We start from the raw sequence: 12,835 nt of genomic DNA, 5'->3' as shown, positions 1-12,835 counted from the left end.
GCTGACGACAAGAGCGACTGTCACGTGCAATTTGAACTGATACAGGTACAGAAGCACTTGCGACTTTACGGGATTTCCTGCGACGTCGACACACACTTTGGGTGGGACGAACACAGTCACTGTTAGCTAAAGTGTCACTGGACGGGTGGGAATGAACTACATTAATGTCCATGGGCGAAGGTCCACGAGCCTGATTGTCCTGGGTTCGAATCCCATCCTCGTCGCCATGTGATGTGTCGGCAGCTGGGCCAACACCTTGTAGAATGAAGTGGCTGAAAGTGCACGCTAAACTAACGCAGACGGGCGTGAAGTACTGGAACATGAGACTTATTAATGAATAAGAAGAACAGTACGTAGCTGGAATAATATACTTAACTTTATTCTCTTGTTAGAATACATCTCTTGAATAGTAGTAAGCTATAAGCACTGATACAAATGGCGCCTTGCTAGGTAGTAGCTATGGAATAAGCTGAAGGCTATTCTATCAGTCTCTCGGCAAATGAGAGGAAGACTTGGTAGGTCTGGTCGCAAGCTATGTCGTCCGTACAACTGGGGCGAGGTCATGTCCGTGTCTTGTGACCTGCCATGTGGTGGCGCTAGGATTGCGATTACACAGTGGCGACACGCGGGTCCGACATGTACTACAGGACCGCGGCCGATTTAAGTTACCACCTAGCAAGTGTGGTGTCTAGCGGTGACACCACAGTAAGTTTACATCGAACGCAGGCGATGGTCACAGTAGTATGACTAGACCGTATATTTTAATATGTGCTTGATTTTGCTTACTTAGGGGCAAGTAGCGCCAGTGCTGAAAACACATGAACGGGCGGGACTCGTCAAACTGCATAATGCATTTAAAGATTATTACAAGTATTGTTACTAATAAGTTATTCATCCGCTCACACAGACAACAGAACAACACTTCGTCACGCAAATACAGTGCCACAACTTTAGGGTCGGTGAGGGCGGCACGAAGCTGAAACAGAGCAGTCGACACGAAGTGTTCGAATGCGGCCAAGTTCTGATGATCACTGCTTGGGGGCCTCAGGCCAACTTACCGCACCGTTACTACAGCTACTCTATTGGCGGCTCATAAGATAATAATTTATGCAGGTCACCAGTTAATAATAAGATTGATACATACGGAGCCCAAGGTGCCGCCCCCCCCCCCCCCCCCCCAATGTCAATATTGGCTCTTGAGCAAGCAAGTTTGACGACCACTGATCTAAATGCGTTTGTGGAAAGACGACGGTATTGTCTAACACCAGTTTAACGAAATAGAAGCAATTGGCAATCGTGCTGCTGTGCCAGTGTGTCCCGGTGTCTCCTACGACAGAGTCAGCAGTTTAACTGATGCAGAACAAGACAGTCGACCACTCAACTGCAAAGTTTAGAACATAACTAAGCCTTCAAGCTCTGTCAGCGCCTTTAAATTTGTGTTTTCTATCCGTTTTGATTTACAAATACTGTCTTATTGGGTTAACAGCATGGCGTTTACCAAGGTTTGGAACGATAAAAATAAATAAATAAATAGAAAACACAGATTTGAAGAAGCTGACATTTCAGTTTCCTACAGGAGAACCACAAGATCATCTGAGATAGCCCTAGAAGGCTGAAGGTAGACAGGAATAAATAAAATAATACGGTAAAAGTAGAAAATACCACCTTCTTTTAATACAATCATCACTATGGGAAAAAAGCTTTCATTCTAAATCTGCTCATATACATACTTTATCTTTTTTACGACCATCTATAGCTTTTTTACTTACAAGGGTAACAATCGTAACGAAACTGAATATATTACTTTTATGCACATAAATATTGAACTGTTTTGATATATTTCAATTTTATAATTGTTTAACATCGTGAGTAATAAAATAAAATGATGAAAAAAATATTAGTAACAGTAGTATATACGAAGACAGTAACTAGTTCTCGAAAGAACAGTTACTGTTGATGACCGTGCAGCTTTTCCCTGGAATAAATGATGACTGACAACCTCAGCTGCGGACAGGTGTTGTCGTTATACCTCGATGTCGACAGCTGAAAATGTGTGCCCCAACCGGGACTCGAACCCGGGATCTCCTGCTTACATGGCAGACGCTCTATCCATCTGAGCCACCGAGGACACAATCATTTAGTAACAGTAGGACTCAAGCTTGGTTCAACGCATTACAAGTCACCTTGGCCAACTACTTTTTTATGTAATTTCGCTTCTTATTGTTTGTTGCATTTGTTCAGTGCAGATGTCCCCTGACACCTCTGGTGTTTGTTGTTGATCCATTCACTCAGTATGTTTACGAGGGTGGTTTGAAAAGTTGTTGGAAAGAAATAGAAAAAAGTACTTACATCATGAAACTTTTTTTTATTTTTCAATGTTGTCTCCTTGTAGATTAATGCACTTGGTCCAACGATTTTCCAGTGCCTTGATCCCACCTTGAAAATGAATTTCCTCCAGGCCTGCAAAATAGTTGTAAACTCCGGCTATCAATTTTCCTTTTGAAGTGAACCTTCAGCCACCAAGAACAAATTTCAGATGGAGGTCTGACAGTGCCATGCCAGGTGAATAAGGTGGGTGTGGCAACAATTCATACCTTAGTTCGTGTAATTTTGCCAAGGCGACGGCACATGTGTGCGGTTGCGCATTGTCTTGATGGAAGATGACTTTCTTCCTTGCTAAACCTGGCCTTTTTCCATGTGTCTTTTGTTGTAATTTGTCCAGGAGGTTGGCATAGTATTGTCCAGTTTGCCCAGTGGGAAGATAATCTACAAACAGAACCCCCTTCGCATCCCAGAACATTGATGCCATGACCTTTCCCACCAAATGAATTGTCTTTGCTTTCTTTAATGGCGGAGAATCAGCATGTTTCCACTGCTTTGACAGTTTTTTTGTCCCTGGGGAATAGTGCATCCAAGTTTCATCTTTGGTCACAAACCGGCACAACAAATCTTATTTGTTTCTACTAAAACAGCCCAAACATTGTTCCTGTATGTCCATTCTCATGCGTTTTTGACCCCGCGTCAAGAGCTGCGGCACCCATCTTGCAGATAATTTTCTCATTTCCAATTCTTCAGTTACAATGTGATATACCCTTTCAGATGACGTCTGGCAACCATGAGCAATTTCACACACTTTGAATCTGTGATGCTCCATGACCATTTTGGGCACTTTTGCAATTATTTCTGGCTGACCACTGTGCAGATCATCGTCTAAGCTCTACCGACCAAATTTAAATTCATTTGTCCACTTGACAACAGCTGAATATGAAGGAGCACAGTCCCCCAGTGTATTCTGGAAATCGGCATGAATGTGCTTTGCTTTCATACCTTTCTTCATCACTTTCTTAATCACTGAGCGCATATCGATTTTTTCGTATTCGCAAATCACTACGCGGGAACAATAACAGAGCCAAATCACCGCCACAGTATCTTCCAAGAGCAGGGAAGTGGCACGTGTTAGCAGGGAAGTGGCACGTGTTAACAGGCAACAGTCCAATGAATATCACATGAACAACTCGTTGCGCTAGCGCTGACCTCTCGTGGTGATTCCGAGAACTTTTCAAACCACCTTCGTATAACAAAGGGCCGCTAACCCTCTGACCGAACACGCTGAGCTACAATGCCGGCATCTGTTAGCTCACAGAGCCTTTACTTCAGCCACTCCTAATAAACCCCTTGTACTCTAAGCTTGCACACATGCAATTCATAAGTAAAAATGATGAACTGGTACTGTGAACAACGGTGCCTAGTGCTGGTAGCGGTGATGTCACATCAGAGATGTGCAGTCGAAAATAGCTGCGGTACTTCTCTCATTTGATCGTAGTGTGGCTGACCATCATTTCAGCATTCGATACTGGTTTCTAGTTATTACGGCATAGAAAGGTGTAATTTTAGTGTGATTTCTGGCTTGCATACGAAGAGAAATGGCATAATTTTAGTGCGACGGATCAAGTATGCTGTAGCACATTAGCAAATGGTAACTGGCCGACATTGGGCAGTGATGAGCAACACTCGAGATGTTTTAAGGAGCGATGCCACTAGAAAGTGAATGATTGAAAACGACTGATTTGGAGTGCTGAATCACGCTGTAGTCTGAGGCACTCTGATGGAAGGATTTGGGTTTGGCAAATGCCTGGAGAAAGTTACCTGCCATCATGTGTAGTGCCAGCTGTGAAGTATGTAGGAGAAGTTGGTTCGGTGAAGGGCTGTTTGTTACAGTTAGGGTGTAGTCTCTTCCTTGTGCTTAAGAAAAGTAAATGCTAAAGGATATGAACAGAATTTCAAGGAGGTACCGATGTCAGCTGTATTTGGACTGAAATAATTCAATCTAAAATATAGGATGTGAACACATTTAACAGCATTGTGTACCACGTACAGTAGAGAAACAGTTTGGAGAGGACGACTGTTTTTATCAGCATGACAACGCACCGTATCTTAAAGCAGGTCTGTGAGGCAATGGTTTGTGGACAACAACATTACTGAAATGAACTGGCCTGGCCAGAGGCCCGATCAGAACCCAATGGAACACATTTGGGATGAGCTGCAACGTTAACTTTGCTCCAGACTGCAGTGCCAATACCTTCTCTAGGTTTGGCTCTTGACGAAGCGTGGGCTGCTATTCCTCCACAGTGTTAAGGCACCTCATGCAAAGTGTCCCTAGCAGACTTCAGGCTGTCATAGAGGTGAAGGGTGGTAGCACCACGTCTTAATGTCCACTAATAGGTGTCCACATACTTTTGATCACGTGGTGTGTACATCCAATATCCCCTGTTATGTCTACATGACTTGGGTCCAGTGGCGTAATAATCTTGCAGGGGTGTAATGTCAGTAACTTCGACTTCACCATATCTTGTTTAATATTTGTCACTGCTTGGACTTTTATTCATTTATTGAGGTCTACATTATTTTATAATAAAGTAAAATGTACCCACTTCAGTTATGTGAAACAGTTCAAAACATGGAAAATCACGCAGTCCACACTGTCACTACTTGCAATAATAATGCGTTTCGTTTTCCATTGTTTCACTGCATCAATGTGGACATGTAACACAAAAACTAACAAATGGAAAATATATTGTGTACACTTTAGTTGTGTTAGCCACTAGGAATGACGAGAATAGTCCCATACAGTAGCTGAAAACAAGGTAGGCGTCATGAAACTGTTGTTTTACACAGTACCCTCAGAACATCCTCAAGATTCCTTTCCATACATCTCTGCTACCTTTCCAGTTTAGTGCCCTCCAATTGATTCCCTTCTTGTTCTTGATCTTCTTCTTCTTTTTTTTTTTTTTTTTTTACCCCTCTCCCATCTCGAAACCTCACCTTTCCTCTTTCCCTTCCCTTTTGGCCTTCCTCATTTGTGTTTGTCTGTCACCAAATTACTCTTCAGCAGATATGGCACCCCAGCCGCCATATCCAAGTTAACACCAGTATATGGGACCCAATCATCGATCCATTTTTCTGTGACAAGTTGCACAAGTATTTTGCTAGCACGCTAGCACCACTTTGTACTCTACACTTTCAGAGTATCCTGACAATGAACTGAGCTTATATGATCATATCCTTAAAAACTATATTATGAGAAGGAAAGTTGCCACTCAGCATATAGTGGAGATGCTGAGTCGCAGATAGGCACAACAAAAAGATTTTCACACTTAAAGCTTTCGGCCAATGGCCTTTGTCAACAATAGATGCACACACACACACACACACACACACACACACACACACACACACTCACTCACGAAAATGCAACTCACACACACGACTGCAATCTCAGGCAACTGAAACCACACAGTTGCCCGAGACAGCAGTCATGTGTGTGAGTTGCATTTTCGTGAGTGAATATGTGTGTGTGTGTGTGTGTGTGTGTGTGTGTGTGTGGGTGCGCGCGCATATGTGTGTCTATTGTTGAAAAAGGCCATTGGCCGAAAGCTTTAGATGTGAAATTTTTTTTGCTGTGCCCAGCTGCGACTCAGCATCTCTGCTATATGGTGAGTGGCAACTTTCCTTCTCATAATATCGTTGCATTCCATCAAGGATTTTCCATTGTTTGTTTTTATCCCTAAAAACTGTAACACCCAGCTTTTTATACGTAATGGAATTACTTCTTGCAATGACTACAACTTCACATGACGGACAGCATTCACAAAGGTCAACAGTTGGGGGCTTTGATTCCGTCTTGTAACTCAAACTTTGCATCTGTTATGTGTAGTTATCTTTCAATGCAATGTTAAATGCTGGCAGAAGACAATAATACAAAATGATCATTGTTCCTTCATAACTTTTCATTCTATATGCGTTCAACATAGCCTTTAAATGGGCAACGCTCAGTGCATCCTCCCTCTCCACACCTTTGAAATTCTAATGATTTAATGTTATAATGTGATACAATGCCTCCTAAATTTCAAGTATTTTAGAACCTACCTAAATCTTATTATAATTTTTAGCAAAAGTCTTGTTCAAACTATTTTATTCACACTCTTTGATTACATTTTTTGTGAAAAGTCCTAAGTTGTTTCGTTCAGTGATGAACATGCTCAGATCTTTGTAATAACATATGGCAATCACAAATATGCAGTTAACTTCCAAGTAGGGCTGTTGTTTTATGCAAGTTTAAATTTTGAACCTGTTTTATTTGGAATATGTCAATACTGTGGTTGCACATTTGTGGTTCAGTTGTCCACTTGTTTGTAATTTCATTTCATAATTCACATCCAAGTATGTACATTAACAAAAGAAATTAATTATGGAGATCAAACACTGTAAATGAAATAGATTTAGGGCCACTGTTAACTATTAGTGACAATGTCACAATGGTAATCTCAGCTGATGCTGCTTGTCATTGTTAGCGCTATGATGCTGTTAGCACTACGATGTTAACGAGTCAGTAACTAGATGCATAGGACAGTTCTGCTTTGTAGATTTGTCATAATAAACTCTTTCTGGCACAGTTAAATCCTTGAAGTCTTTCATGTATGTGAGAGTTGCTCTTGCACATATTCTGTTTTTCAGCTAACAAATATTTTGTGCAGAAAGCTGATCTTTTATAGCATGCTGTTGATACCTACAATCTTACATCCACTGACAGATCTTTCACCTCTTGGTACAGTCTTGCAGGAGGGTGGAGTGGTTATCGAAAAAACTGTAAAGTAATTACGTTACCATACGCAAGCAATATGTTTCCTCCTTCAGTTGAGCCCAGTTCAGTAGTCCAATTACATGTCCATTGAATGTTTAAATAGGAAAACCAGATTAATAGCTTCTTCTGACAAATATGTATGCAAGTTTTCCCTGCCAAAGACAGTTTCGACAAAATTCTTTTGGTATGTGATGTAGTGGTCAGTTTCAATAATTGGCTAATTTCTACTACTGTAATTTCGAAAGTTTGTCCGCCTGAAAATGTACTGTTGTCCCAAGCATATTGCAACAAACGGTGTATTTCTATCGTTGCTCGTTTAGTTTTTATTGCCGTTTCATATATACCGGTCATTTTTGAAACACCCTGTATATTCCCATGTTCATTATATTTCATTTCCATTTAGCCGTATTGCAAAAACACATTGTCATCATACCACATGGCAGTATTCATGATATAAAGCTCTTCTAGATTTTTTAAAAAATCTTTCTGCTTTCCTTTTTCAGATTTTTCAAACAAAATGGTGTTGTTAAGGCTGTCTTTGCTGCTTGTTATGCTTCCATACATGGAAGCCAACTGGTGTCTAACAAATAGAAAAGGTAAGTAAATGATTTACTACAGTGCCCCTCAGTATTTTTGATTTTGTTGGTAATTAATGCTGTTGCTAAAATTAGATTTGAATGTCTTTTTACTTACTGCACTGAAACCTTAATGAGTGGTCAGAAAGTATCCAACTTTCTGAATTATTACCAATAAATTTGGATAAAGGCAGAAATAGACCGCATGTGTAGTGGAATTTGACCTTTTTGCACATTGACTACAATAGGCCCTATATGTCTCTCTGATGATTGAATCATTTTTGCATGTCTCAACAATCAGGTGCACTTGTTGTAAAATATGAATTATGGCAAAAATAAAGTAAATTTCAGAAACCAAACAAACTGTGCAGAGATATATTTCTAACACAGCACTTTCAGACAACTCAAGAGTGTATAATTGTTGTAAATGTTGGTTCAGAAAGTACAGAAGTGCTGAAATACATTGGAGTATGTTAGATCTTTCATCTTGTAAAACCTACATTCTTGAGATAACTCATAAGTGTATGACTGATATAAATAACATGCTGAGTTGTGGATAGGCACAACAAAAGGACTGTTAGTAAGTAAGCTTTCAGCCAAAAGGCCTCCATCAGAAGTTGACAACAAACAAACAAATACACACACACACACACACACACACATGACCACAGTCTCCATCTGTTGAGCCAGACTGTGGGCAGCAGCGCATGGAAGAAGCTTGCAGCTGTCTGTTGTGCATGGTCGAAGCAGTTGATGCAACATAGCTCATAAGTAGAGTGCGCAGTGCATCTTTGGAATGTGACAAGTGAAACACAGGAAAGAAGAGGAATAAGGACAGGCACTGAGTATAGTAATGTCTCAGAAAATAGTAACAAAGGAGAAAAACAGCACTGGGTTGCAGAATGGGAGGAAAGCTGTCAGACAGAATCAAACAGTGAAAATTCAGGATGGAGCAATGACATATTATGAAAAGGACAATTGATACTCACCACACCAGAGACTGTGGCCATATGTGTATGAGTTGCATTTGTGTGTGTATGTGTGTGTGTGTGTGTGTGTGTGTGTGTGTGTATTGTATAGTTCTGATGAAGGCCTTTCTGGCTGAAAGCTTACTTGATGACAGTCTTTCTGTTGTGCCCTGTGACTCAGCATCTCCACTATGTGGTGAGTAGCAACTATCCTTTTCATAAAATGTCATTATTCCATCCTGGATTTCTGTTGTTTGGTTGATATAAATGTTACTGGCAGGACTATGAAGGTGAATGATTGGCCTACATACTAGAGTAAGATCTCGAAAGTGATTTGTTGGAGAATATTGCAAACTCTCAAGATTTTCGTACAGCTGTTCACTTGACCATACCAATATTTGTTCTTATTTTTTATTGTATTTTCAAAAAGCTTCTGTAATCTTTTCCATCCATTCTATGAATGAAATTATTATCATCCATCATATGCTAACTATTTAGGAGGTTATAGAACACAAATTAATCACTGGAAACCATATCAGCACTACCTGCATTAGATGTATTGATAGCCTACCTGAAGCTGTATGTCTTTCTGCTACCTTACACCCATTCCATAAGATGGTAGATAAAACTGACCTAAACAGCTCTCAAGTTATTTTGCTGTAACCCTTTTCTTACAAAGTATTTTTCAAGGCCTCACTAAACAAGCACAATCAGTGAAGACGAAATATGTGGGTACCAAGGAGATTTCAGAAAAAGAAGATTTGGACGTGAGTCAGAGAGGATGATGGTTTGTCAGAACATGGAAGTTTACTCACTGCCTTCCATTCACTGGTGGTGGGTGTTACTATCAACGAAATAAGGAGCTCAGAAAATGGTGAAAAACTGCATTCTGAATGCAAGAGGGCAGGTCTCATGATCTTCAGTTTCCTAGTGTTGCAAATATGTGCAAAGTGAAATGGTATTCAAGCAGTAATTCCTCAAACTCAAACCATTTGGTACTGACAGGAAGTTGTCCAAGCTATAACTAAGACTGATTACAGGCAGTTAGAAACTACACAAAACAAGTCTGCAGAGTTTTCTTAAATTATTGAAAACTGCAACTAGACCCATGTACTTTCATTCATCATATTCTGTAGATCACATTGAGAAGGTTAACCTTTGGAGATGTGCAACAAGTCAAGGTATACATTAACAACAATCAACTCACAGAAATGTAATCTGTACACAGTATTTACAATAAATAATCATTATTCTACTTAATATTATCTGTGCCTATGTCAGCTAAATGTAAACTAGTAACATCAAAAATTGGAACACTTCCTTAATGTTCAGTAGGTGTTATCTATTTACTTCCATGAACCAAAGATATACCGGTACGCTAAGTATAGCTACTTAGAACTATCAGCCTGCTTGCACACAATCATCATTTAATATGGCCACTATTAATTTTTTAAAGTAATACATTGATTCATAACAGCTACATCTCAAGCATCTCAATACTGTTCACGCTCAAGATTTTGCAAACTAGGAGCTATAGCTTTATGTCAGTATTTTTCTGAACCTAACAGTAAGTGCACCGAACAAAAAATTAGACACCTGCCCTCTCTTCATGGACATACCATGCTAATATCATGAAATGTGGCTGTTAGCCTTGATAACCGTCTTAAGGGGCTTGTACGTGAATAACTGACAAAAAAGCGATTGTTTAATTTTTGTCTTAAGAAATTCTCCATAGTTTTTGGAACGGGAAACATTTTACTTCCAGGAAAATGGAACACAGAAAGTACCAAAATTAGAGGAATTTAAAAGTGTCTGCACACACCATGACATCCCCATGGCACACAGTCAGCTCTGTTAAAAATAAAGATTTGTTCTCATTTGTTTCATGACTTTTTAGTCATCTTAAGTTAGATAACCCGTGAAAGCTTTACAGTTGTTTATCTTTTGTTTATACAGAGTGTTGAGTCATTGTTTGCTGTTGTTTTGGTGCAAATATTGTGTTTACAGCAAAGTAATTGTGTACGTGAGTTTCTAATTGTGTGTGTTAGTTTCTTATTCCACTTGAAAACAATCAGAAGAATTAAGAAATAAATTTTATGGAAATTGGTTCACCAAATGGATTAACTCTGCTAATACTGAAATACAACATGATTCAGCACTTGAACAAGCTGCAACTACTCCAAGTGAATCGAAGCTAAAACTGAAATATTTTGACAGTTGGCTTGACAGTATTAATGCTGATAATATAGAGATGCCAACTATTGATTCATATTGTGTTATTGTTGAACTCTCTGCTCTATCTGAACTATAAATAATAAGGACTGTGGCAATAGTGGTGTGAAGGTAGTTAGGGAGAGGTTGTGCAACAAAATTAAGAATTGTTTGTAATTTTTGTGATTTAACTGATTATGGTAGTACTTGTGACATAAGTAAACAGAGAGTGTATAACACAAATATTAAACTTGCTTATGCTATGAGGTGTATAGGCAAAGGGTATAGCAGTGCACAAATTTTCTGTGCCCTTATGGACTTACCTCCCCCTACAAGATTTCACAGGTACAATAAAATTATTCTACGGACTTTAGAAGATGTAGCAGATGATATATGAAAAATGCTGTTCACGAAAGTGTAGATATGAATGACAGCAATACATGTATGTCTGCAGCTGTGGATGAATCCTGGCAGCGAAGAGGCTGTAGTTCACTAAATGGTGTAGTGACAGCTACCTCCTTGGACAATGGTAAAGTCATTGATGTGGAATGTAGTACCAAGTACTGTCATGGTTGTACTAGTGGAACTGAAAATCATAAATGTTTGATTAATTTTAGTGGTTTAGCGGAGGGATATGGAATCTGAAGGTGTTGCGATGATACTTCAAAGGTCAATGGAGAAATATGGTACGATGTATACATCTTACCTAGGAGATGGAGACTCAAAAGGATACCAAAAGGTTTGTGAATGACACAAAGATTGACAAAATGGAATGTGTTGGACTTCTCCAGAAAATGATAGGTACAATATTGAGGAATTTGAAGGGAAAGAAATTAGCTGATGGAAAGTGCATTAGTGGACGTAGTCGGCTTAAAAAGAAATAGACAGGTTGCAGTATTATTATGGACAAACCATGTTGTTGTTGTTGTTTTCAGTCCTGAGACTGGTTTGATGCAGCTCTCCATGCTATTCTATCCTGTGCAAGCTTCTTCATCTCCCAGTACCTACTGCAACATACATCCTTCTGAATCTGCTTAGTGTATTGATCTCTTGGTCTCTGTCTACGATTTTTACCCTCCACGCTGCCCTCCAATGCTAAATTTGTGATCCCTTGATGCCTCAAAACATGTCCTACCAACCGATCCCTTCTTCTAGTCAAGTTGTGCCACAAACTTCTCTTCTCCCCAATCCTATTCAATACCTCCTCATTAGTTACGTGATCTACCCACCTTATCTTCAGCATTCTTCTGTAGCACCACATTTTGAAAGCTTCTATTCTCTTCTTGTCCAAACTGGTAATCGTCCAGGTTTCACTTCCATACATGGCTACACTCCATACAAATACTTTCAGAAACGCCTTCCTGACACTTAAATCTATACTCCATGTTAACAAATTTCTCTTCTTCAGAAACGATTTCTTTGCCATTGCCAGTCTACATTTTATATCCTCTCTACTTCGACCATCATCAGTTATTTTACTCCCTAAATAGCAAAACTCCTTTACTACTTTAAGTGTCTCATTTCCTAATCTAATCCCCTCAGCATCACCCGATTTAATTTGACTACATTCCATTATCCTCGTTTTGCTTTTGTTGATGTTCATCTTATATCCTCCTTTCAAGACACTGTCCATTCCGTTCAACTGCTCTTCCAAGTCCTTTGCTGTCTCTGACAGAATTACAATGTCATCGGTGAACCTCAAAGTTTTTACTTCTTCTCCATGAATTTTAATACCTACTCCGAATTTTTCTTTTGTTTCCTTTACTGCTTGCTCAATATACAGATTGAATAACATCGGGGAGAGGCTACAACCCTGTCTCACTCCTTTTCCAACCACTGCTTCCCTTTCATGCCCCTCGACTCTTATAACTGCCATCTGGTTTCTGTACAAATCGTAAATAGTCTTTCACTCCCTGTATTTTACCGCTGCCACCTTCAGA

The 12,835-nt window shown here is 39.6% G+C and overlaps 1 protein-coding gene across 2 annotated transcripts in view; it reads left to right on the top strand.

Annotated features, from left to right (window-relative positions):
• Window positions 1-12,835, top strand: part of LOC126259026 (uncharacterized) — a 667,737-nt gene that overhangs the window by 542,854 nt on the left and 112,048 nt on the right. For both annotated transcript variants that reach the window (XM_049955690.1, XM_049955689.1), the window contains exon 8: window positions 7,645-7,737. In XM_049955690.1, the coding sequence (XP_049811647.1) occupies window positions 7,645-7,737 (93 nt within the window). The remainder of the gene's footprint in view (window positions 1-7,644; window positions 7,738-12,835) is intronic.

This window comes from Schistocerca nitens, chromosome 1 (genome assembly GCF_023898315.1).
Source record: "Schistocerca nitens isolate TAMUIC-IGC-003100 chromosome 1, iqSchNite1.1, whole genome shotgun sequence".
NCBI classification, from domain to species: Eukaryota; Metazoa; Arthropoda; class Insecta; order Orthoptera; family Acrididae; genus Schistocerca; species Schistocerca nitens.
Note: the sequence above shows the minus strand (reverse complement) of the source record. Positions and strands in the feature narration are given on the sequence as shown.